This window comes from Dermacentor silvarum, chromosome 8, assembly GCF_013339745.2.
Source record: "Dermacentor silvarum isolate Dsil-2018 chromosome 8, BIME_Dsil_1.4, whole genome shotgun sequence".
Classification (NCBI taxonomy): Eukaryota; Metazoa; Arthropoda; class Arachnida; order Ixodida; family Ixodidae; genus Dermacentor; species Dermacentor silvarum.
This window is the reverse complement of record NC_051161.1, coordinates 52,831,606-52,858,571: the sequence shown is the minus strand read 5'-3', so window position 1 is coordinate 52,858,571 and position 26,966 is coordinate 52,831,606. Positions and strand designations below refer to the sequence as shown.

General features: G+C 48.0%; 1 protein-coding gene across 1 annotated transcript in view; it reads right to left on the bottom strand.

Annotated features, from left to right (window-relative positions):
* LOC119461235 (uncharacterized) overlaps positions 1-26,966 on the bottom strand; it is a 315,477-nt gene that overhangs the window by 213,716 nt on the left and 74,795 nt on the right. The window contains exons 2-4 of the mRNA XM_037722465.2: positions 12,106-12,240; positions 9,307-9,369; positions 7,348-7,460 (exon numbers count right to left, since the gene is read on the bottom strand). Of these exons, the coding sequence (XP_037578393.1) occupies positions 7,348-7,460; positions 9,307-9,369; positions 12,106-12,240 (311 nt within the window). The remainder of the gene's footprint in view (positions 1-7,347; positions 7,461-9,306; positions 9,370-12,105; positions 12,241-26,966) is intronic.

Sequence of the window (26,966 nt, the reverse complement as noted above, 5' to 3'; positions counted from 1 at the left end):
TGTATGGGAACTGATAGACGAAATGTTCCCATCGGAATTGTTGACGGTGATAGAGAGTAACTTGGCAGCATAAAAAAAAGCTACAACAATAAATAAATAACCGCTACCACTTGACGCGCTTGAACTACCACATTTCTCATCATAAAGCTATTCGGTTTTCATCCTACAGCCCTTGTTTATAACGGCATAGCGTTCAAAGTCGATGCAACGGCGACCGACCCCTCGGTCAGTGACCGAACCTCTACCAAAGGTAAAAACGTCACCTGAGAATTTCGCCATAGCGGCAGTTATTCGCATTTTTCAGTTTTCATCCTTTTCTTATCTTGAATTTTTTTTTTTTTTTTTTTTTGCAGGCACGCCCCCACTGACTTTCAAAGTTACAAGAGAGACAGCGAGAGAGAGAGAGAGAGAGAGAGAGAAAAGAATTAGAAAATAGATAAGTTTTTTTTTTTTTTTTTTTTTCGTGTCTTCTACTACTCGCGTCTTTATAGACCGCTGAAGGTTAGAGCAAGCAGCGCAACAGCAGCGTGGTGGTACCTTGCCGAGACGTGCTCCGAACATTCGCCGCACGGCCGCCGCCTTGCTGCTGCTGCTGCTGCTGTCGGTGCCCGTGTTTCTCCTTGCCTCCTACCTCATCATGCTTTAACGCGGGCAAACGACGAGCAAAATGGGAGAGGAGGAGGAGGAGAAAGAACACACGCGCGCCTCGCTTCACGGTAATGGCTTTCCACGCGAGGCGCCATTCTTTCTTGGCGCGTCTTGCGAAGCCCTTTCTTCCACTTTTTTTTTTTTTTTTTTTCGGCCAAGGGTCTCTACGTCGTTCTCCGCCTCCTGCTCTTCTTCTTCCTTCTTTTCCTCCACGCGTGGTCCATCCGTCCGCCGCTTCTCGGTTCGGGTCATTTCGCATTCCGAGTTTCGCCACTGGCCTCGCCGGTCCCGAGCTGATACACCGCCGTTACAATACTGCGCAAGTTCACCGCTTGATGAGCTGGCCAGCCCGAGCTTCAGCCATCCAATGCGCTTAAGGCTGTAACGTCGGTAGGAGCGTTAAAAAAAAACTTAAAAGATACGTATATTCGGTCACGTGCCCATGACCACGTCAGAGCGAATGCGAGAGCATTTGAATGAAGACGCGCTTGAGAAATCTCGCAATTAGGTGCAGTCGACGTCAAAAGATTGCGGACCGCGGGGATTGAGAAAAAGGTTGAATTTCCGTGGCAGTTTGTAACCGAAGCCAGTAAAACCGTACAACGCTATGATGCACGCATATGCTAGTACAGGCCTGAAAACCTGGTACCAACAATTTTTTTTTCTTTTCTCTCCTTATCTATTCTTCCCCTTTCCCCCTCCCCAAGTGTAGGGTAGCCAACCGGGCACGTCCTTGGTTAACCTCCGTACCTTTCCCTTTTCGCTTCTCTCTCTCTGTCTGGTACCATGCAGGCGGCGTGCCATGGGCGCGGAAATATTCGCATTTTGCTGGGATACCATGGGTTCATACAACACTTTTGACGTCGACCGTACGTGTTTAACCGCGCATTCTGTCGTGATGCGTATAGGCGATTGCGTCGAATCGCTGCCCATGATAAATAAGGGCAGGGGACGGTGAACGGTAGAGTACGAAACGTACCTATCCGATTTTGAAATGAAGGGCTTCAGCGCATGATATCTGGCATCATCATCATTATGGACGTCATCTGAGGAGCGTCACCATGCGATGACGCTGGTGCGACAGACGCAATATCCGCGCATCAAATGGCATTGTTGCACCATCTAAAGGGTTATAGCATCGCTTAGAGGCCAGAAACCGAGATTGAGCCTTTGGAACGTAAAAACACACGAACTACTACACGTCAGCGCAGGCGCACTTTCAAACTGGCGTACACGGATTATAGGTACCCGGACCGCGGCCTCACGCTGGTTAGTTATGAAACTGTTTCAAGTTCTGGAGTATTTCGCCACCTCAACAGCCACACAAGTGCTTGAAGGTCCCGAATGTCCGCACGCCACGGTCGATTCCTTAAATTGAACGTAAGAAAAGAAACGGCGCAAAACTTCAGTCAGCGGGGCAGCCACTTATCAGCAACGCGCGGCACATTTATATTCTTCGCTCACGGTCCACAGTCTGACCACACTGCGTCGTAGCTGCGACACGGAGTTCCAACGTCTTTCGCCACGCGGCACACAGATTCCAGGCGCCTTTCCCTCTTTAACCTTTCCCCTTTCGCACGCTCTCGAAGAGAGAGAGAGAGAGAGAGAGAGTCCAATGACTGCGCAATCGAGGGCAATAAGTGAGCCCAGGCGACAGCTTGCGCGCCAGCTCCCGTTCCTCCTTTAGAAACAGCACGGTGTGTGTGTCGCGATTCGCCCACGCAACTCTTACGACAAACGGCTGAGCCGCACAGTGCTCGCAAAGTAAGAAGGCTATAAGAACAAGCTGGCTCAGGCCGACCTTTCCACTTCGCTTCGAATAAATTCGCTCTCTCCCTCACTCGAACACGGCAGTGACGCCAATGCACCTGACCTCCTCTCCCCTATCTCGTCAAGCACCCTTCCTCCTTTCCCGTTGCCCACACCCCAGGTACTCTGCAGACACTCAACAAGAAAACGCTAACTCAACAACAAAACGAAGCGACACAGGGCGCAGTTGATCTCGCCGCCGGCTTACACAACACGGCGAACTACCTCCCGACGGCTCGCATTTTTTTTTTTTTTTTTTAAGCTTCTTCCTCTGCTGCTGATTCTGCTGCCACCGGTCTCCGAGGCCACTTTGCCTCGCCGTCGGCAGGCGCCATCAAAATGCGACAGATGTCGGCTTTCCCAACGCTTTAATTTCGAAGAGGCCAGCCAGCCAGCGACCGGCGTGCGCGCCGACCGTCAGCCTGCGTCGCCCGTGCCGGCAGCCTATGCGCGAAGCTAAGCAAATTAAAGCCCGCGCCGGAGCTCTCTTGCATACACGCTGAAGAGCTCGAACATTTCGCAACCTCATGCGGCAAACTCGCGCTCACCGACGAAGTTTCGCGACGAAAAAAGAGACATCGGAACAAAATCTGCAGACTTCTGCATTCTGTTCCTAATGAGATAGCCTGCAAAGGGGAGTAGCTCTCGAAGTTGGCTGCCTACGACCTGACGTGACTGAGTAAAGGTCAGTGAAGGCTGATCTGTGACGACTGGTGGTTGGTGCAGCCAGGGCCAACGCTGCGTTATAAAAAACTGTTGCACAACCAACAGCTGTTGCACTAGTAATGTGTGAATCTATATTAAAGCTCTACTTTTGAGTGAATGAAGATAGATAGATAGATAGATAGATAGATAGATAGATAGATAGATAGATAGATAGATAGATAGATAGATAGATAGATAGATAGATAGATAGATAGATAGATAGATAGATAGATAGATAGATAGATAGATAGATAGATAGATATTTGTCTTTTATGTACATTGTGTGATGCGTATTACAATTTAAGTGCACCAGTACGAAGGCTCCGCAGCTGTTTGATGGATTGATTGGTGCAAAAGTCGACATCGTTGAGCTCATTGTCCGCTACAACATTTCCCACCGTTAGTCGTACATCTGTCCCTGCATTTACGGCTTATTCCTTTAGGAATCCGCCACTTCTTTCGGCAAAGAAAGCAGAAGGCTGACATACAATTTTGGCGCATGGTTTCTTAACACGGTTGTTAAGCAACGGGTTGTCTCGCAAAAAGTTCGAATCAACGGAGGCGCGCCGCTAATAAACGATGTCGAACAGAACTCTTCCATCTTGTCATAACTCAAGCAATAGATACAAATAAGCCAACTATACGGCTTTCCTGCAGGCTGATAAACGAAGGAAGGAGGCGGATAGTAAGTGTTTGAGTGCACGCACGTCACGAGCGTGTAGCGCGGCCTTATTCGAAGAGAAATAGAGAGAGAGATAGGAGAGAGAGGAGAGGGACAGAGGGAGCAGTGGTGAAGGAGGGCTCCCCAGCTCCCATATAGGCTCTTCGCACACGCAGCCCGAGAGGTCCCCAGGCAGCGTTCAAGCGTGCCGATCGGGAGCATCCAGCGGATCACGTTCGTGCCTAATCGCAAACGCCGAGTAAACAAAGCGACGCTGCTGCCGCCTACCGCCCGACCACCCGCCGCTGCTGATGCCAGGGGTCAAACGGAACGGCGAAGCCAGCACAAGAAGAAGCAGGCAGCACAGTAATTAACAGGCCGAGCAGGAGGGTCGAAAACTCGAACAAGAGCGCGGAGACGTATAAGAGGAAACGCGGTACCTACAAGTTCGGGAGACCAACTGGGCGGCCAGACGGAGACGGGACTGTGCTATACGAGGTGGAGAACAGAAAAGAAAGGAAAAGGATGGGGGGGGGTCGGCACGCGCGTAGGCTCGACGTGATTCATTAATTCGGGCCCACTCCATTAGTGCCTCTTCCTGGGAGCGCCTTTATAAGCGGGGCGTGTGTACGTCTCAATGAGAGCCAACGAGACGTAGCGGCCACGTGAGACGAAAAGACAAAAAGGAAACGATAAGCGTAGTATATAGAGATCGGCAGCTAGGCAGGCCTAGTACAGCACGGCTTCGACTTCGGCTCGGCTTGGCTCGGCTATGGGATCGGCAGAACGAGCGACGCCGAGCAACAGTCGTTGCCCGGGAGACCAAATAGCCCAATCACGAGGCCAATGGGCAGAGACCGAAGGACACGCTTCAGCGCCTCGTACCCTCTTCGTAGTATAGTTTCGTTTTTACTTTTTTACTTTTTTTGTTAGCTTTTGCTTGTCTTTCGCCGACGGCACGCTGATCTGACTCTCTGCTTGGCTGCGACCTTAAATAGCGAGGAAAGCGAATTGGCGACAGCGGGTCCCGTGCTGTATCGCTGTTGCCGGGGTGCGACAAGAGCTTGCATTGTTCCAAGCTGGGCCCCTGTACGATAAACAGTTTGGATTCCTCAACGAAGTCGATCAGCATGAAACTTTTCGGTTATTGTCATCGATATTGATGCGCCATAAATTTCTCAAGCAAGTGTTCAGTGCAGATCGACATTAATGAGGATAACAAGTGTCTTACTGGCAGTTAGCTGTATCAACGGTTCAGACGAAATGTTGAACGCCAATATACTTCAACAATGAGTTCAACAGTCTGCACTCAGTGCAACATCAAAAGTGCAAGAAAAGAAAAGCGAGATAAATTCAGCGACCTGATATATAGAGGCGCATGTTCACATGAGCGTGGGCTCTGCAAATACCTGTATATACTCGTGTAATGGTCGCACCCGTGTAAAAGCCACACCCAGAACTTCGTAAAAAAATATTCCCCCTCCCCCCCCCCCCCTCCCCCCGCCTAAATATAAAGATTACCCGTGTAAAGGTAGACAGTGCTATTTGTTGTGTGATGGGAGGATTCCGACATTAGGTTCTTTTTTTTTTTTTTTTTTTGCGTGTTTGCCTTACGGCACCAAAAGGCAGTGTTACACATAATTGTGCAGCTCTGTCCTCCTGCATAAAGTCAAAAAAAAAAAAAAAAAAAAAAAAAGCAGAGCGGTGATGAGGGACCAAATATCCACTTGTGTAAGTCTGGCGGCCGATTAGGGTGGACACCCCCACGGCTCAGATGACGTCGACGAGCCGATTGCATATCAGGACATGTCCACAGCAAGTGATGTAGGTCTGCATATTGTCCCGTACTGGGCACAGGACAGTACGGGCATCTAGAAGAGGCGTCGATATATCCCCACTGCGCGCGGATAGACGGTGTCACAGCCGCACTCACGCGAACTTTTCGGAGCGATACCTCGTCTTCACGGGTGAGGCTTCCCGGGAGGTGAGAACCCCACGGAGTTATGAGAGCTCGCGTGGCAAAACAAGCCAGCCGTGCCGAGATTCCCCCCCCCCCCCCCCTCTTCTCCCAGTACAAGCGAGTACTGTAGTTCAATCAAGGTAAGTACCACCGAAAATATGTAATGTCCGTGTAATGGCCGCACCCCAGATTTTTACCCGAAGTCTCTGAAAAAAGACTGCGGCCATTACACGAGTATATACGGTATATGTGCCTTTTTAATCACGGCTGCGTATGCCTGGAACACGAATATATTTTTCTAAGTGTTGAGGTAGTCAAACTTCAAAATCAAATCCAGTCCAAATATTCTGAAAATTACGGCTTCGGTTATGTAATCGAATACTGTATGTTTCGTTAACGAACGACAGATAAAAATTTACACACTACTTCAGTACAAAGATAGTAACGCTCACTAAAACAATATTTAGCGCGAAGTGATTTAACAAATATGTAGGCAACCTAAAGAAAACAACAAGAAAAAAGAAACATCCTCGATAAGGTAACTAATTAACCTGAAGGTAAAACGCAGGGGGGAAAAATTATCAGAGAGCAAGGAGCATCTTCACGCGTTGGCTCTCGATACTGGCTAAGTATTTTTCCGGTATAGACGGATGAAGACACGTTTGAGGCGGCCTAGCAGTTTTTTTTTCTGCTTTGTTTTTTTTTCACACGATAGGCGATGACTTGTCGCGGAAACATCGCACATAGAATTCTCGAATCGAATACGACTCGAAAAAGTTGTCGCAGTTTCGCCTGAAAGGCGAAGCATCAATTGCGATAGCAAACTTGTAGAGAGCTATACGGAGTATATATTTTTATCAGCTGTATAAACTTCATTCAGAAGACGCCATCGGCGTTTTGCCCGCGTTCGCTCAAAATGCGTGCGGCGTTGGTGACTGTTGCCGGATCCTAGGCACTTCGTGCCGCAGCTAAACGTCGCCTCCCTTCCCTCCTAAAGCCCCTCAATTTTGAGGGGGCTTTATTCCTCCCCCTCCCCCACGGCCTCTCACGCGTCGGAAGAAGGCGAGTTTGCTCTACATATATGGTGAAAAAAAATAAAAAGAAAGACGCGTCCCTCGCGCCCTTTCAACATAGCGTTCGCGTTTTGGCGCTGATCAAAGAAGATAGCGCCAACCTTTCCCTTTCCCTCAAGAACCACTTACCGCGGCGACGATTTCTTCTCGACGTCATACGAATCACGGCGACGGCGACGCCGACGGCGAAATCTGCTTTTGAGTGTCCATATAATTGCTATCGCAATAATAACAGACGATACTCGATTCGCAGTGCAAAATTTCGGACTTTCGCACACCCAAATTAATCAGTTTGTTTCCCACAACATTATCGCAGGGCAGGTGCATTGTATAATAGTCCCCAGTCGCAACGAAGATCCCTTACGACAACGTGATTTTAAACGTAGCGCACTTTAAAGCGTGACGACTGCACAAGTTTCTAAAATGAATGCCTCGGTGCCGGGCTATAGTTGACCTGTTGAACAACAAGAACAAGGACGCGCGGCACTCACCGTTGCGGAGATCCCGCGCTGTCCACGAAGGCGCCAAGGCGGACACCGTAGACGCCGTAAGGGTCCACCACACCACCGCACTCTTCGTCCGGGTCGTTGACGCAGCTTGAAGGCTGCACCGAATGCGTTTCCCGACGCAAGAACCCCCGGTTATCACACCACCTCAAGGTGACGAGATATAGAGTTGACTGTGTCATCTAGCGTGAGCAGCATCAACTAAACTAGCAGTGATCAACTGCGGGCGAACGAGGGAAGGCCTCAGTCTGAAGCCAAGGTTTCGACAAAGAGGCTTCTTTTCGCCAAGCTTCTTTTCGTCCAGGCTTTTATTAAGTAGCCATGGCAGTCAAGATTAACGGTCTTCATCAAGAAGACTCGTCCTTTTCAGGAATGGCTAGTCCTTGCCAATGACAAACTCTCCTCGTCGAAATGTCAAAGCTATCTTTTCGACGAACTCGTTGAAGACTTGTCAGATCGAGCTACCTCGTCTGGGCTATACCCGCCTTGGTAGCTTAGTTGCTTTGGCGTCGCGGGTTCGATCCCTGCCGCGGCGGACGCATTTTCATGGGAGCCAATTGCAAGAGCGATCGCGTATTTAAATTTAGTTGCACGTTAGAGAATACCTAAGTGGTCAAACTTAATCCGCAGTTCCCACTACGGCGTGCATCACAATCAGATCGTTGTTTTGGCACGTGAGACCTCGGAATTTAGTGCTATTTTTTCAGTCAGGGCTACGTAGTCGTGACTAGGCAGCCCCAACAACTGTTGAAGACCGCTGAAAAATTGAACAAGTTCTTTGAAAAGTCAGGGCAGCGCTTAGTAGGTCTTGGTGGCCACGTTGTGTGGCTATATTGATTCAATGCTTAACGCATTATACCGTCGACAGTCAACATGAGATAGGTTCTGCCTAATTATTTAACGAACTTGTTGAAGACTTGTAAGGGCGACCTGGCCGTGACGTCAGAGCTAGGTAGCCGTGACAAGTCTTCGACAAGTTCTTTATAAGATGAACCCTGAGTATCGTGGCTACCAAGCTCTGCCCTGAGCCTTCGACAAGTGGAGTTATCCTAACGAGGGGTAGGTATATAGCCCTGACGAAGACTTTGACGAAACGCTGGCTCCAGGTTGAGGCTTCCCTTCATCCCTCAATGTTGATCACTTAGTCTCAATCATCCGGTGAACACTTTGTCTTATTTGAATGAGTGAGACTAGGAAGTCTAGAATACGGTTCCTAGAAGCCTATTAGCGTAACGCCAACCCAGTGGCGAAAACGTTCTGAGGTCACGAAAGCGGGCGCTTAGAAAGGTCATCCTCTTGAAGGAGGGGCTAATTGAAAACTCGGGTATTGAAATACATACACTGCGTCCTTAGATGAAGGCAAACGCTTATGAATGCAGCAAGGTAAACTGTTGCGGAAACATACTCTCAAGAGAAACTCAGAATGAATCATCAACGGCACTTTTAGGATTCATTTTGTTTTTCTGTATTTTTTTAAACACAGAGGGATCAACTACAGTACATAAACTACTATTGGAAAAGAAATGCAAAGGTCGATTAGATGCAACGACTTCGATGGTTTTTTTGTTTTTTTTTTTGGAAATTGGTAACGCTTCTTTTTTCTAAAGATCTTTTTTCTCTTTTTCTTTCTTTCTTCCTTCGCTTCAATTTTTTGAAAATTTCTCTGAAGATTTCCTAGGATGGTTGCCGAATGCAGAAGCGACGTGATCGCGACGAAGGCACGTATATCTTGATACAGACAGCGCTTGTGAAGACGTGTTACCAACCATATCGCCGGTTGGTTGAACACAGCCAGCTTTCCTGAACTGAACCAAATCTCCATTGCATCCTTCGATTCTCGCTCACCTACACTCGTTGGCGCTACACTCGCTTGCGCAACTGGCGCTAATGTTTCTGCAGCTACGTACTACAACTACAAACACAACAAAAAAAGAAGGGCGTTACCATGTATTTGCCAGGTCTGTAATACCGAGGCGCCCTATAGCCCAAATTATTGGTAATATCGTCCTGAAACAAAGAAAGGCAAAAAAGAGCGAAAAACCAAACATCAAAACAAGGGGAAAAAAGTAGGAAGTGTATGCGTCGTCAATATCTAACAATCTCGTCAGGTCTGTTTTTTTAATAAACGTAATAAGGGGGAAAAAAAACTTTAAAACATTATATCGGCAGCGCGTGCTGGCCATCGGGAAATTTTTTTCTATATCCACGACATCGACATCATGATAACAATCGGTTATTAAGACGAGCAGTGACCACGCACAACATCCCGCCTAAAACTACAAAGCATTATAATGACGTCAAAAACAGCAGCAGACTAGTAAAGAAGAAACTAACCCACTGCTTCCGGACAACGTTCAGCTTTCAAAAAAAAAAAAAAAAAGCAACTTCCCTTCCATGAATCAATTTCCAACTGGCGGATTTCGCAAAACTCGTTCTGGTTAGGTGCAGAACAGAAAAGAAAAGTGCAATTACTGTTATACGATTACCCGCCCATCACTCACGCTAACTGGACGAGTTTTCAATTAGTGGAAGAACGGGAAAAAGCTATGGTCAGGCCAGTTGTGTGACTAATGGCGACCGGCTTGTCGAGGGGGAAGAACAAGTCTTCGTTCAAGAAACATTCCTCCCTTCGTAGACCCCTAAAGAAAAAGTGAGAAATATGAAACGCGCTTTCTTAATTGTTTTATGTATGAGGCCGTGACGAATGCGTCATTTGAACAAGTCACACCACACGTCGCACCACACGTCGCGGCAGACGCAACTCTTCCCTCCCTCAGCGATTTCCCGCTTTTAAACCGCACGCGAGAGGTCGCGGAAATACTAAAAGGGAGATTTCTAAGGAGTAATTATCGACCGCCAGTTCAAAAAGTGAAATTCTTTGTGGCTCCTTAATGGCATCTGCGGATTCAGTTCGCGGCAATATATGATGATAGCAAACCTTTAATATTCCGCTAGAAAGCATGACAATTATGGTGAAATACAGCATAGGTTTCTTGAAAGTTTACTTGAATTCTGTTGAGCGGCATATTATATGTTTTTAGAAAATTTTTATATTATATTTATTATTATTATATTACTATTTTATTTATTATTGTCACTATAGTTATTACATCACATACACACATACATTATATATATATATATATATATATATATATATATATATATATATATATATATATAAACTACCTGCAAGATGATGGAAGGAAGAGCGCGCTACACATCCGGTATAAGAGAGCGACGTGACGCGCAATGACTCCACCACGTGACCCGACCACGTGACAAACGTTTCCGGGATCGGCTCATTGTCTCCGAGCGCAAAGGGATCGGGCTAGCAGGCAACATATTCCAATTGTGCAATCGCAGCCGAGAACAGACGAATTCTTATACTTCGTGTAACAGGAATGCTGTGTTTTCCCATAATACTATAGTTTCGAGACATACATCCTCAAATTCTGTGGCTAAGTCCACTGATGTTCCAACTGGCACTTATCAGCACGATAATAAAATGCAGCGTGACAAATGCCCGCAAAATCTGTCGCTCTTCTCGGCCGATCACCCACACCCCCTGTTGCTCTCTATATACCTCTGTCATATAGTGCACTGTGCTGTGACTGCGATCAGCTGTTTTCTCCTTTCTTTCATTTCCTTTTTTTTTAAATTTCGCGAGGATATGCTGCAAGGCATGTGGGAAATAAAACAAAAATACAAATCAACAAACAAAAGCTTATAGTGACATTGTCTCTAACGTGGTACACAGTCCTTGCCGGTCCGTGCTATACCTATCCGCGTTAAAGGGAGCTGAAGCATTCGTTCGCTTCCTGCGGTCTGGGGACCAGCGAGATGTAGGCTGTGACAGTGACGTCAGCTATACCCGAGAATTTTTCGCGCCGATTTATCGTTTTGCGCGCCCGTAGCGCGAAGCATTGACGCGATAGCTGTCAGTATATGATGCTCTGTAAGCCGTAACACTATATTGTGCGGCGTTTCTTAGAATGAACATTCGCAGTGTTCGAGCAAGAAATCTCATTTCAAGGAGTAGCAGAAGTGTGAATCGTGTGTTGGCCTTCACTGCGTTTCATTACTTTCACTACCTTTCTTTTGGGAAAGGGCATCTGTGAGTCTGTTCATTTTCCTCCGATCTGTATCTTTTGCGAGATTAACAGATACGCAATGCGTTCAGCCTAATGGAACGAGCGACACATAGTTCTTGCAATTATCAGAAACCGCACATGTTCTTGTTGTAGTTCGAACTTGCTTACTTTAACAATTTCTCACTCTTCTTAAACATGTAAGAGGCCGAAACAAAGCCTACAATTAGCGAAGAGCTTTATACAACAGCGGGACATTAAGAATCGAAGCAAATAAAGCAGCAAAGTGTTGGTTCGGGATAGCTGCTAACGTATGGTAACAGATTACCAGCGCGAGAAATACAAAGCGAGAAGAAAAAACACAACCCTCCTGTCGCATTTTTTTCTTCTTCTTTTCTTCTTGAATTTTGCTTACGCTGGCAATCTGTTACCAAATAAAGCAGGTCTCTCTGCCTGCAGGTGTGTCTATAACTGAGCCGAACGAGCCGGCTCCTTATACACTCGGCGAACTACTTTACCGATCGGCAACAACGAAGTGATCAGCGTCTAGCGACAAGCAATGCGACGAGGGGCCCTCGAAAAATTTTGGGCGTCGAGGACCCGAGCACGCGCCGGCAAGAGCGCTGGAAGAAACGAAGAGGAAGTGGCGTACCGGAAGCTGAGCAAAGTCGGCAGCCACTCGGCGCTTCCGGAGCTCTTCGAGTCTCTCGAGAACGTCCTGAAAGTGTGTCCGCAGCTCTTCCGCGTAGCGTCTCGCGAGACCGTCCAGGTCTCCCCGACTGCCATCCTGCAAAGGCGAAAAAAAAAAAAAAAAAAAAAAGAAGAAGAAGATGCGAAAGGAAGTTAGTTCCGTGAGACACGACTCTTCAGTTAGGTATAAAAGAAACAACAATAACAAAAAAAAAGAAAGCTGCCAAATATAAGCACTAAATAACTGAGCCATCGTCTCGGAAACACAACTCTTGACTTAGAGAAAATGAAGCCTTCGGCCAAAATGCGGCCGCTAAAGCAAGCACTATGTAGCTCACCAAAGGGAAGCATCAAATTAGGCGACACCCCCGCAGCACAAAGAACAGAGACAATGTAAGCCAACAACGAGCCAACAACAAGCCAACGTCAAGCAAACGTTGCCTCATAATCGTTAAACAATATTGGCCGGACAATCGGGCTCGGTTACGGTGCTACTTGGGCAGGCCGATACATTGCCCTTTCGGATTTTTCTTTTATTTCAGGAACAGTATCTGTTCATATAGAATGAGTTCAAAATCAGCGAGTATCACGGAAGAAAAACGCAAGTTTAAGGCTGAATGCATGCATCTCCGCCAAAAATCCGCACGCCGCGGCGGTGCTAACTTCAGCGCCAGGACGCGCCAGACTTTCCGATCCTTTTTGAATATTCACGTGTTTCAAGAAACTACAGGCCACAACGCCCATACGTGAGTGCAAAACGAGGACATAAAATAAAAAAAAGAACCTCAAGGAAAAAAAAAAGTCGGTCAGTGGTGGGGCAGGCGTACAGCAGAGCAATTTCTGCATAAAAATCTTGGAGCGGAAGGAAATGTTGAAACTTGACATTTTATTGAAAGCAATGTAACGATCGCAGAACACAAGCCTCTCGCACGCCGCTACCGCTGTTAATGACCTCAAATGCAATGGTTCATCAATTAACAACCTATCTTTTGGTTTCGCATAACCTCAAGTTCACCTATTTTGCTATTTAACATTGAGCCGTATCACACTAGCCTGCGCGAACATTCGCCTTTGGTGCCTTTAAATAAATGGCACGCTTCGGGTAATAGTAAAAGCAAAGGAAGTTTGGTTATTAGACGTTAAGCTGCTCTTCATTAAACACTAAATACAAAAAAATACATCTGAAGTAATGGCGAGCATCCAACCAATAAATAAATCGAGCTTTTAAATAACTTAAAAGGCAGGAGCGAAATACCTGCAACGCATATTGCTGCCTATTTACCTGCAGCATAGTTAGGATACATTCATGCAGCCTACGTGAAGTAAAATATAAACAGTGTAGAATATGTACAGCAATAAAGGTAGAGTTACAACAAACGCGAAATTATCCGCTAATGGAAAACAGCAGAGCTAAGTAACAGTTCCTTAAAGACAAATAAATGTCGGGGTTCTATTTAACTAGAACATAAAGTAACTAGAACATTACTCTAAATATCGAAACCCTAGCGTTTATCCAAACATTCAATCTAGACAAACAAGAAGGTAACACGTTTCCAAGCGACAATGGCGAATACTCATGTCTCCTCCGCCGCACATGTAAAATAAACCTACAGGAACATATACGGTTTCCTTTTTCTACGCCGCGATTGGTATCAGTAGTACTATTCGTCCCTCCCGAACTTTACGGAAGATCACAGATGCTGAGACACCGACTCCACTCAGCACCATTTCTGCAATCGAAAAAAAAAGTTAGAAAAACGTAGCAACAACAAAACAGGCCTGTAAGCATTAGCATTACGCTCTTCATTCCTAGCCGTAGCACGTACCAGTAAAAAGAACTAGTGTCCGCGAAGCGCAACATCACCCCTTCCCAAGTCCGACCTGCTTCATAAACTCACCGCTCCTGCAGAGTCATCTTTCCCGCAGTAAGAGCCTTTCAAAGGAGAAGCCCAACGCGAAGGCGGCTTGCCACACGTCGAACACTTGTGCTTCGTCTCGATTCGTTCTTCTTGTTCTTTTTTTTTGTCTTTTATTTCTGAATTCTGTACATGTATCCTGCTCTCCCTCCTCTCGCGCTTCTTCCCCCTTCCCAGATGTTTCCTCCTTTCCTCCCGCGCATCGCCAGCGGCATTTGAAGAGCTACTTTGAAGGCTCGAGAAGTTCTGCCCCGGCAGGCTACTCCGCACAACACAATTACGGCTGGCTTCGGCCGATCGCCACCGTAAACAAAGTAAAGTAAATAAATAAACGAGAAGACTTGAAGCGACGTGCAGACATTAGGCTTTCTGTAGAACAGGAGGAGCGAGAGAAACGGGCGAGCCAAGAAAAATCGCTTTTCGCGAAGAGAGAGCGACACAGTGAAAAAGAGTGAGTGAGAAAGGAAAGTAACAAAGGAGTTAAGACAGCAACTCAAAGAGATAGATGGGCCCCGAGCAAATTCTTTTCCCTCCAAATGAACTACAGACGGAGAAAGGGTGGCGTTTCTCGGTTCATTCTAAATCCCAGAAAAGCCGCCTAGGAGAAGAAGACGGAACGCGAGGGGGGGGACCGAAGGAAGAAGAAGAAGAGGAAGGCAGTGGATCCACTGTCTCGAGAAAAGTGCTCGCCTTGAGAGAAATCGTTGACCGAGCATTACCCCCCTTTTCCTTTTTCAGTCCATGCGGATAACTCCGGCACATTGGGTGAGCACACCCTTTATACGTGTGCGCGGTTATAAATTTCAATTTTCTCGTCCCCCAGCGCACTCTTTCTATTCCCCCTTTCACTTAGGCGTCGTTTGGTGCCGGAGAAAATTCGCGCGCGCAGAAGGAGGCGAAATGGCGGACATCAACAGAGACTCCCGATTACGCGCTAAGGAAAGTAGGCCAGTATATAGGAGAGAGGAAAGGAGAGAAGTAGGTACGACATCACAGCAATCAGTGTCTTCTTTCTCATCCTCTTTTTCAACCATCTATTTCGTTTCCTGCGTTGACAAGGAGTTTATTAAGTATAATAGACGTACCCAGGGTCCCTATACCGCCCCGTTTTAAACAGCCCTTTTAGAGCTTGATACTAGCGTTAAAATTACAGTCCTGGACTTTTCTCAACGACTTTGGTCATACGGTGATGCACTTATATCACTGTGATGTATTAATGAATTTATTTATTTATTTCAATGAAATGGGACAAAAATGATGGCGGCTATTGTATCGCCGGCATTTTCAAAAACGATAAATTGTTCTATCATCAAAGGACAACAATTCACAAAAGGAAGAACGAGCATCAGTTTCGCAGTTCCTGTTAGTTACTTACAAAGAAAGAAAGAAAGAAAGAAAGAAAGAAAGAAAGAAAGAAAGAAAGAAAGAAAGAAAGAAAGAAAGAAAGAAAGAAAGAAAGAAAGAAAGAAAGAAAGAAAGAAAGAAAGAAAGATGCAACCCAGTCTACAAGTTGGGTACTTCAAAGAAACCGAACGATGATTCGGCGCGGGCCCAATAGTAGAGAAAAGGAAATGTCCATTCGAGAAACGCGGGATCTCAAAACTCACCACGGAGGTCCGTTATGGCGTGCGCCTCATCCCGAAGAGGGAAGAGAGGGCGCCGGACAGCGGGTTCGCGAGATTGAACGGCGAGCAAGTAAATCCGAAACGACAACGCAACCGTTATACACCACGGGAGAAGAACTCCTCGTCGGAGACATTCGAACCGCGCCGCACACTGTGGCGCATCGATTGCGACTCGTGTAAGGCGCACTGATAAGTGAAAGGTACCATAACTTTCTCGTCCCTCTCTCCCTTCCTTTCACCCTCCCCCCCCCCCCTTCACTTCATTGTCCGGGTCCAGCTACACTCCATTTTCCTCGGACGGCAGATATCTTTTCTTCCCTGTATACGACGGATGGAAAAAAGGCCTTGCGCGAACCGCGACAACAAAGAATGATCCAGGCAAGGAGTTCGAAGGGCTTGCGAACGTCGGAAGAGAATAAGGTATAGAATGGCGGGACGCGGGTAGGGAATGAAAGGGGAGGGGGGTTCCAGAACGCGAGCCTCGTAAGCAAGACAAGCAAGCGAGGTGCGCCGGGTGTCGAACGACACGCGAAGCAAGACGCGAAGAGGTTGAGTAAGAGAGAGAGAGAGAGAGTGCCAGCGAGAGAGACGTTGATATATGACGGCAATATGTCAGTGCCCGGCCACACTTTTCGTCCTCCCTATTGCAATCCTTCAGCGCTTCGCGAGAAACGGGTCTCTTGCGCGCAATGCCTCCGGCACCATGGGCTCCTCCGCACCCTGCCCCGTTCCGGTGACGTTCGAGCGCGAGCGAGCGAGCGAGCGAGAGCGAATTTCGCTATACCGAGAGAGGCTCGGCTTCCTTCTCCTCATCTCCTTCCTCCTCGTGTCTGCTGCTTTTTCTTCTTCTTCCTCGCCGTATTTATCGCCTCCTTCCGCCTTCCTGTGCGCGACAGCCGGTGATGGAGGTTGCCGCCGAGGATACTACCGAAGGCAGCTCGCCAGCCGCCACGTTGCACGTCTCACGCAACCGCGAAAAGCCCGACTCTAACAATTTTTTTTCTCTCTCACTCTCTCTCTCTCCTTCTTTGCGCGCTTTTCCTCGTCGTTGCCGCCGCCGCCTTCTTCGCCACATGTGGCTTTTCCCGTTGCCGCTTCAATCATCGTCAAAAGCGATCCGACGCTTCACTTGAACGCGGCCACAGTTCGGCGACGAGTTAAAACGTCGCCTCGAGGTGCGAAACACCGGTCTCCCAATTACCGAGGCGCGCACACGAAGCTGCGGGCAACGAAAGCGCTCATCAACAGCTCACGCGAACAGACCTTTATTCGCGCTGGGTTCCTAATAAAACGCGCGCGGTCGATTGTATATGTGAGAGGTGTCGGGTTATTGGCGACTGGTTACCCAATAAAAGCCGCGAATGCGAAGACACTACGTACACGTGAAACAAAAGCAAACGCCAACACACCGCTGACCCGCAGATGAAAGACTTGCTATTCGCTGAGCACTGTACATTATATTTAGACATATTAAAAACCAAATAATCATAAAAAAGGCGGTGAGTATATTAAGCGCCTATGGACAGCATCGACCACGGAAATAATCTATGAACACTACCATAGAAGTTATAAACGTTGGTACGCTCTCTACAGGGAATCGCAAGATAAATGTCGAATGGCGTTTCGTGACCGCGACCTCTGGTTTACTGGCACCAGCTCTCAACCTTTCACGACTTTTAGTGGTCGGTTCTTGCAAAGGACAAAAAGACGAACATTTTTCGTTCGTTTTTCAGAAACGTCTTAATTATTATTATTATTACGCTTCAGTAGAATGAGTTAAAATAGTAAAGAAGGTACGAAACAGTGACGTGTATAGGTCTGCACAAACACTGCTGCCTTCGACCTGCAAACATCCGGACCCTCTCGAGACAGTCAATAGCGGCTGAGCAACCCAAGGGCAAAGTCGTCGACGCGCGGATGAGTCAAGCGAAAGAAAAATGGACACGACGGACAATGTCGAAACAACACCTCGAGCAAAAAACTCGGGTCGGACGCAGGCATCAGGCGCTGCCAATCCTGTGAATCACGCCACTCCACATTTTTGGCCGCCACACCTTTGCTATCTCATTTTTTTTTATCCTTCTTGTCGCACTTTATGAGAAATCGAAGCTGTCGGTGACCGGCCTCATCACGACAGCCCCCCGTTTCCCATCTCCCTTCCATCACAATCACCGCCGTTTTCGTAACGCCGAAAGCCCCTCTTCTTCGTCAAACAAGATAGGCGCGCAAACATATAATAAACGCCCATCGACACGTCGCCTGTTCGTCGGAGCCCGTGAATGTAACTAGACGTATTTAGCTTCTCTTTATCTTACTGCGATAAAAAAGGCAGGCTCACCGACAACCCTTTCGCCTTATCGTCCTGTCAATATAACCAACGCCCATTTCGCAATGCCGGCCGGATACAGTTCTGTCAACGGGCTGACGGCCGCACGCAATACGGAGGAGGCACCGCGGATAACGTCGACGCGAACACGTCCGGCTGTCCGCGACTTTCAAGAGCGAAAACACAAAAAAATGACAATAATAATAACCACTGTTGCAACCTCACGCACGCCTATACCGTACGCGCCCTATAGAATACCGGCGACATCTGGTCGTCGTCGCCGACGCCGTCGCCTTACTTATTCGGGGCTTTCTCTCTAACTCGCTCCTTTCCTTTCGCCGGGCTCGTTGAACCGGTTGCGACACATGCCTTCTTCCAGCGCGAGAAAGTGAATGAGCCCCGGACGGCCTGTGGCATCCGCGCGCTTTCCCCCTTTTTTTTTCACAGCCCATCGGGCCGTAGCCAGCTGCCGAAAGGCAGCTGCCTTCGCCATCGCCGAAAAGAGATCCGCTAGCCCTGTTGCGTTATCGCGCGAGACGAATACATTACTACGCGCCTCGGCGACAAGAGATGCCGACAGGCAGGCACGCCGACCCAGCCACGCACGAAGAACACACGCGCGCGCGCCTGGCTGCGCGCTGAAACCTCGGGTCCCTATAGCTCCGGCGGACGTATACGTCAGCCCGTGGTTTCCAAAACAGCACCCAGCGTTAGAGAACGCGAACTGTGCGTGCGTGTTTGTGGTAGACGTAGCCTTTCCGCTTGCGTATATAGTTTCGTATAAACAAGTTCATTTCTATGAATCCTTGTACCGTCGCTCCGTTATATTCTGCTCTTGCTATACTTTTTGCCTTGCCGTGTGATATTCATGTAATGTCCAGACAAATTACACATCGAGAGAAACTGGAACTACTTGTTCACCTTTATTTATGGCCATGTAGAGTACATTTTCATGAAGAAAAAGACAATGTGATGTTATTTGCACTACAACTCAATTAGTATAGTATTCGTTTATTTAGTCATTGCACTTTTTTTTAGCTATTCGCAGGGGGAACACCACCGCAGCGTACTAAAAACGCAACTATCGACTTTGCGTTAAGTTTTACGCACTGAAATCAGTATGTTGAGGTATCATACTCGGTGTCGAATATACGAATGCGTTGAGCATTAGACGGATAAGCCCTGCTATATATATCGTGGTCGCCGCAATAAACGAGCAGTTGGTATAGAATCGGCGTATGGCCTCTGAGATTGCGCACGCTGGCAAGCTTGAGCAAAACCTGCCAGCGCGCGCAATCTCGGAGGCGCCCACGATGGGCGCTGTGTTCTGCGCCTCTTAGCCGCAGTCTCGCGTTTGCGCTGTTTCGTCACCGTATACGCCGTCAGTCCCGCTCGGCATAGCCCGCATCAGACTAAGCCACGCGCGATGGCGCGCAGGCGAGATGGGATTACGTTGCCCGCTTCGATTTTCGTCACTCTTTGTGCGTTTTCGATGTCGAGGCGCCGTCAAAAGCTTCGGTGGCAAAGATATACCGTAGGCACTGAAACAAACAGCAAGAAAATGTCGCAAGCGTTTATCCCTCTGTGAAGTCCTTCGTTTAACTGTATACGTCTTCCGACCTCACGCCCTCGATATATACTTTGCCTCGCATACATCACCCTGACAAATAAAAAAAAATGATAGTCTGTGAGGCAATGGCGGCGTCTTTACGTTTTCAAGGAAGAAAAGCAACGAGGTATCGCAGAGTCGTTACTCTAGGCTCGACATGTGGAAGATGACGATCGATTGAACGATATTTGCAGGATCCGACGTAGACGCGTCAACGCGGATCGTTTCAATGCGTCGGCGAGGCGCTTATATGGGAAGGGCATTGCTGTCCCCTAAGACCAGCAGGTTTCGAAAGGAGCGCGCATTGCTATAGGAAGAGATTACGCAAAGCGAGACCGTTATTTTCTCTAATCTGTTTCCACACGAGCGCTATTGACGAGAGAGTTCGAGGAACGCTTTTACTTAAGCCAGGGTTCAATATACGTATATAAATGTCGTTGCGTCATTCTCGGAAAAGGCGCGGTGGCGCTTCTGGAATGTCGTCAGAGCGATTATAGTTGGGTTGAAGTAAAGCCGCAATCTCCCGTATGACCCAAACGTTCGCCCTCTTAACCACGTTTTTGTTATACTATATAGTTCGGCTGAAGATCACAAGGTGTCCGAATGGACGTTTTTTTGCTCTATAGGGCAGATGAAGCTGCAATGTGTCACTGGTGCGTAATAAAGATCTAAATGGTGCATGTTATAATCAGCAAACTATAGGATAACGATGTTCCCTTGAGATACAATATGTGGCCACTCAATGATGCTCAATGGCGGCTGCAATTCGATGAGGGCGAAATGGAAACAACGCCCTTATAAACTTACATTTAGGTGCAAGTTAAACAACCCCAGGTGATCCACTTTAATCCGGAGTTCACCTCTACGGGTGCCTCATAACCAGATCGCGGTTTTGGCACGTATATCGTACAAATTTATTTAATGATGTATGACAACCTGTTTATGAACGCAGAGTGCAAGCTTGTTTATACAAACGCCTTTCCGTTATGTGATCGAGTAATACTCGACGATGGTAACGACGAAGCGAGGTAGAACCTCTAAACAAAATTTGAAGGGCTTGGAGTCTGTCAAGATCGAACACCAGGACATGACGGAAGATATAATGAGAAACTGCGTCGGACCCGGTTGCATGCAGGACCTGGTGGTCCACCACGAAAAAGAATGAGGAACTGTAGCGAAGACGGCTATCAGGACCTGCTGGTGCACTTTTAAAGGAGAATGAGAAAATGTAGCACAAAATGTTTCGTAACACACGGTTCAGTACACTAGGGTTTAAAAAACTGCGCAGCGGTTACACGCTAAAGGTACGCAGTCCACGCGAATGTCTCACGCTGTCTCGGCTAGCGGGAACAAAAATGGCGTATATAAACGGAGCGCGTTCTAAACGTATCTCTCAGAGTCAGCTCCCTTTCTTCCGGTCTCCTTACGGCGCCTCACTCGATTTATTTGCCCTCGAAACAAATAACTGTGCATAGTACAGCAGGCAAGCCTCACCACAGACCATACGACGCTGGTAAACAGACCGTGCATCGCGTTCCAAGCCTTCAAGATGTCCCCAGAGCCTCACTACAAGCCTCGTAATGTCTAGCGGTACACGGCGAATACTAGAAACAAGAGTCTAACGGAACGAAACCAGATAAAGAGAGAGAGAGAGAATCTTGAAGGCACACACAGACAGGCATTACGTCCGTCGAGACAGAAACGCTGGTAGCGAAACCATCAAAAGGATGGGGGTTCCGGAATCCTTTCCGGCGACGCCAAACTGAAGCTTCGCCGCGCAGCACGATTGCGAGGCCAGCATCTGTACGGCTTGAGCGCGACCGCGGCTATTTATTTATTTTTTTTTCAAGCTATTCAAGTGGTCGCTGTGCACATTATAGTTCCTCAGGATCGTTCCCGGTCGTGTGCGCGGTTCCTCGTGCGCCTGCCGCACAACCAGCGCCATACAATAGCAACGGTTTCGCCGATCCAACCCTCCTTCCAGGGAGAGGCGCAGGCATCATTTCGGTAGAGGGCGCACTCGCTCGCACAGCGATGCGAGCGGACGAAAATCCTGCACTTGTGCCGATTCGGTATATGGTGGTTTCTGCAAAACGCTGCCGGCCTGGCGATCGTTGTGCTCTACACCACCGTATAGCACAGTTTGCGTTTGCCGCTTACACAGCGGTTATAGAGATCGGTTCAGTTTAAGCCTCAGGTGTTTTACGGAACGCCGAGGCTTATCTCAGCGTGCGCGGTAATATGGGAGAAAGAAAAACAAAATCTGCAGACTTTTAGCTATCTTCCTACGCCTCTCAATTCTTTTAATGCAACAGCGGCGCGTTCTCAAAGCGGAGACAAGCACGTTCCCAAGAAAACAAAAAAATTATTTACAGTGCACACGACGTGGGCTACCTTAGCTGCACTTTTGGCTGTTGTGGCTTCCGAAATGGATGCAACGACACCACATCTTTCATAGTCTGCATGGAGCGCGGAAGTCTGCACAATTTACCAAGAGTCAAAGGTGAGCTGTAGAGATACGGTGAGAGAGTTCAATTCGTAACCGCTCATTGCCGCATGTTCTGGGTTCGAATCCAAGCGGCAATGTTGGGCAAGGTTTCGCGTTTCTTAGCCCTATAGAGATTGACAAGCTGAGGATGGGGAGGTGGCCCGATGACGACATCGTCGACGTAACCGCGAAGATGAATGGGCACAGGAAGCGCTGCTCAAAATAAATACATGCAGTACACAGCCCCAATGTGTAAGCGAAGCTTTCTTGGTTTTATAGAACGTTAAATTGGAGCACAAAACATGGTATGTCTAATGTGCAGGTCCCTCTGTTCGCAGATTACGATGTGTCAGTGGTTTCGGATCGTTGCGTGATTGTGCATAATAACGAATATTCGCCCAGAGATTACAATTATTTTCGCGGGCAGAAAATATTATTGTTGTTGATGTTGTTATCATCATCATCATCATCATTAGTAGTAGTAGCAGCAGCAGCAGCAGTAGTATATTATACCATATTATATAGTAGTAAATACTATATAATAGTACTTGGTTTGAAGACATATACAATGAAAAGAGAGAAACAAGAAGTAAGGAGCAGGCAGGCAACTTGGGCACTGGAAGAGGCAACAAAGCCTGCGAACACTTTTAGGACGGCAGAGATACAAACATAGAATGGAAAACAGGAATGAAAGAGACAACAAGATGACACGTCACAAAGACTAAGGTAAAACAACCACAACGAATTGAGTACGGCAGCAAGAAAGAACCGAAGAGAAAGTTGCAAACCGCAACTAAGGGTTCATGTGCTAACAACTGCTTCAGTATAAATTCGCATAGCTCAAACTGCAACATTTCGATCAGACAGCTATACGCTTTATCTTGCCTAGCACATAACTTTTCGACGTCATCACTTCGTAACTGCGATAGTACTGCTTTTTCCTGCATATTTCCTTCGTTTGTTTCATCCTGTCATTATATACTTGTCGATTCGCTTCGTCGCACCGCGAAAGGCTAACGAACGAACGTTCGCCGACGTGCCGGCGGACACATGCGAAACAAAAAGGCGTCGCACCTACGCGACTGCATCGCTGAGTCAGCGACGCGCCGCCCAACATCAGCGCGACACTCAGCTAAAGAGCGGCGCTCGTAAATCAGCGCTTCACACAAAAGAACGCCCAAGTAAGACTGGCGCTTCGTAATAACAATAAAGCACTTCGCGAGCACGGGCCAGCCGTTGGCGTCACGGGGAACCAGAGCGAAGAGGAAGGTGCGCGAGCGATGTACTAGGCTCAAGCACACGCAGACATAAAGTAAGCACAAACAAAAACAATAATAATAAAAGAAAAAGGTATATGATACGTTAAAGGGGACGCATATGGTGAGGGGTGTAAGCGATGACGAAAGACCGTGGGTGGCGGTGGCGCTTCTAATGACAAAGCGCTCGTTAATTATAAGCAGGGGGGTGAAATGGGTCCCTGCCTAATTAGCTACACCTTCCTCATGCAGGAGCCCAGGGATCGAACGGCGCTGGTTGCGCTTGTAGCAACTCTCGGCGCGCGGCGGCGGCGGCGGCGTCGATATCACGTCGAACGACGCGGGCGCTTCGCAAAAACACTCGCGCGGTTCTTCCGGAAGTTGTTGGCGATGTGCTCTCGACTGGGCGGCGAGGGTCACAGCAAGTAGCGATGGGACACGTCGAGCGAGCGCGGTCGATGAGCGAACCTAAACGTTGCAGTAATGTCTTGTCCAGAGTTGAGTTACATAGAAAACGAACAAAACATAAGATAGTAGTGAGGGGAGAGGGGATGCTGACGGTTCGGAAAGTTGCAGCATGGAAAAAATTGCTCGCGCATATAACACGGCCCCGTAATATCGCCAGTATGAGCGAGACAAGTATGCTGCAAGTGCGCTCGCGTATATATTCCAGAGTATGTATATATTAGGCCGCCCATACAGCCAGTGTTTATGCAACTCTGTAGGGCAAAAGTGTATACACCATGAAGCCATTGTTTCACCTCTGTTGGGCTGGACTGAGTGATAGTAATAATAATAATCTCCGTTATTGCAGCATTTCCCCGTTTACTCCTCTATGGGCGTCTTGCGCTGGAGTTTGAGGTATAGTAGCGGCGCCTGGTGGCGACGAGAAAAGTTATATCTGGGTAGTACCAGCTTGGGTAGTATTGAGCCCTGGCTGTGGCGAAGCGCGTTTCTAGCCCGAGTTTTACGTCAATTCGCACTTTTTTTCTGCCCTGTTGCGAGTGCGAAAAGGCTCGTCACTTCTCAGAGACTAAGCTGCGAGCGGGCCGCAGCTTAGTTTAAAGAAAATGGATTCTCCGTGTGCCGTGAGACGTAATGCTGGAAGCAGAAGGAATCGGCGACGCCGATCCGGAGAGACCTAGCTCAGCCTAGAAAAAGCGTCACCGTCATTATACTGCTGCGTCGTGAGCTGCTACGAGCAAGAAGGCCTGAATCCCAACATCAGATTCTACCGTTTTCTGTCAAGGCCTCACGAAGCGGAGCGTCAAGCGCGCTGGATAACTTCGCTACCCCACTACGAGCAGCACAGGTTTGAGAGTTAAATGTGCTCATCCTTGACCTCAAGACAGCACGTTGAGGCAGCGCAGTAAGGCAGTATTGATTACAGCACATCGATGTTCGAACGCTGTCATTTAGCTACATATTGCTAAAGGGACAGATGGCCACTACTACTGCGCAGGCATAATTACTTGTCTAGCGGCATGCAGTCAACAAAGATTGCAGGAGGCCCGCCATTTCACGGCATTCTGAAAGACCGCTGCCATCGCGGCGCGTACCGTCGTGCGCTCGAATAGTTCCGTACACATGATGTCTGCTTATCGCTGCAGTGAATTCATTTATAGCAAGCATTTCCTCGCGTTTATACGCCTGAATCTAGCAGCGTGCAAACCTTGCCTGAAGTTCAACTTCGTACGCGACTCGCTTCAGTTGCGATTGACACCGCGCTAAAACTTCGCCGCTTACTTCTTGAAGGGCATACGCGTATTCGGCGTTGCATAATTTCTTGCCTTTACGTAGCGTGCCACCCTTGAAAAAATCTTCGGCGCCCGATATTCGCATGCAGAACCTGGTACAACACAACCAAAAGTGGCGTGTCCATATTGTAAACGTGCTTTCCGAAGCAGACGACCGAGCTTGGTACTACCCAGTTCAGGACAGAGGGCGCTCTTTGGCACCATTTTCGCAGCGCCGCCTGGGCAAAGCAAGAGCCCCATACCTCGCCTGCACTATACTCATTGATTCATACACCGAATCTGGTGCTTATCTTTTCTCTGTTCCATAAGCTACACTAACTCACTCACTGCGCTAGGACATCACTTAAAAGCACGAAGTATAAGCATAAGAAGTATAAGCGTGCAAACAAGAATTACTGTCGTTGCATTGTTGAATTAGGGAGTTTAGGTTTTGTGCACCCAAAGTTAGCGGACGCAAACAGCCGGGATCACAAAAGGACGCATAAAAAGTATACGACAAAACGCAAAGTGAGTACAAAAGGCCGCAAGCAGTGCACGTTGCTATGGGTACGAAAATACACTTCGGTGCGCTACTTCTAAGACCCGTTATTAATGACTAATCTTATAGACCTTTCACTGATTCCAAACATAGGCCCTGCACGGCTTCCGGTTTTGCCCACTGACGTAGCTGCTAAATGTAACTGGGAAAGAAGCAACCATGCGTTAAAACATAGCATACTGATAAGGCACGTGACCGGAAGTTTCTTGGGGGCGGCACGCTCGCTGCTGTTATCGCGAGCATGAAACCGTCTATCAGCGGTTCACGGTATTCGCCTGCACACGGTTCACGGCATTCCAGCTCCGAAACTTCGCGATTCAACAGTTATATAAAACGCAATTTCAGTACATAGAGAAGAGCCAGAGATGCTGCATGTGGAATGTTATGTGCAGCAACACGCACGCACGCACGCACGCACGCACGCACGCACGCACGCACCCACCACGCACACGCACAGCACAGCACGCACGCACGCACACACACACACACACACACACACCACACACACACAACACACCACACACACACACACACACACACACACACACACACACACACACACACACACACACACACACACACACACACACACACGAACGAAGGAGAGCTGTAATGTTATAGAGAGGAGAAAATCTGCGGACAAAAAGTAACGTTCAAAACAGTACTACGACTGCAACAAACCACCACCAGAGTACTTGAATGGACAAGGGGTAACATCAACGTGACCGCACCGGACGCGAACAGCTCACGCCGGAAAAAAAAAAAAAAAGAAGACACAGAGAGAGAGAGAGAGACAATGCACAAAACTGCGCTGCTTTCTCAGCCGTCCGTCTGCTGCACAAGCGCATTCGAAACGCAAACACGCGGCCTTCGACACGGAAGGGCCTAACGAACCAGCCGCAATTTGTGTCACCGCGGTCAAGGCACACTCACAAACAGGCGGAAACAAAGAAAAAAGATAACAAGCGCGCAACCACAAAAGAACATGCAAACGGCGTCACGGCCACCAGTGGCTCCGGAGGCTAGCGAAACAAGCACACAGACCAGGCGGACAGCGAGGTTGCAACGTCAGGCTTCAAAGCGAATGCGCCACATGACGAACAGAAGATTCAGACTCGGAAAGAAATAAAGAAACAAATAAATGCAAGAAAATGCAAATAGATAAAAGAGCGCGCTGATAAAAGGTAGTATGCACTTTTTTTTTTTTTTCGTCCCCAGACGTGCCTTTAATCCATTACGTGCACCGCCGAGCAAGCAGCAACAAGCCGAATTAGCTAACGAACGCCTCTCCCCACCAGCGCCCACCCG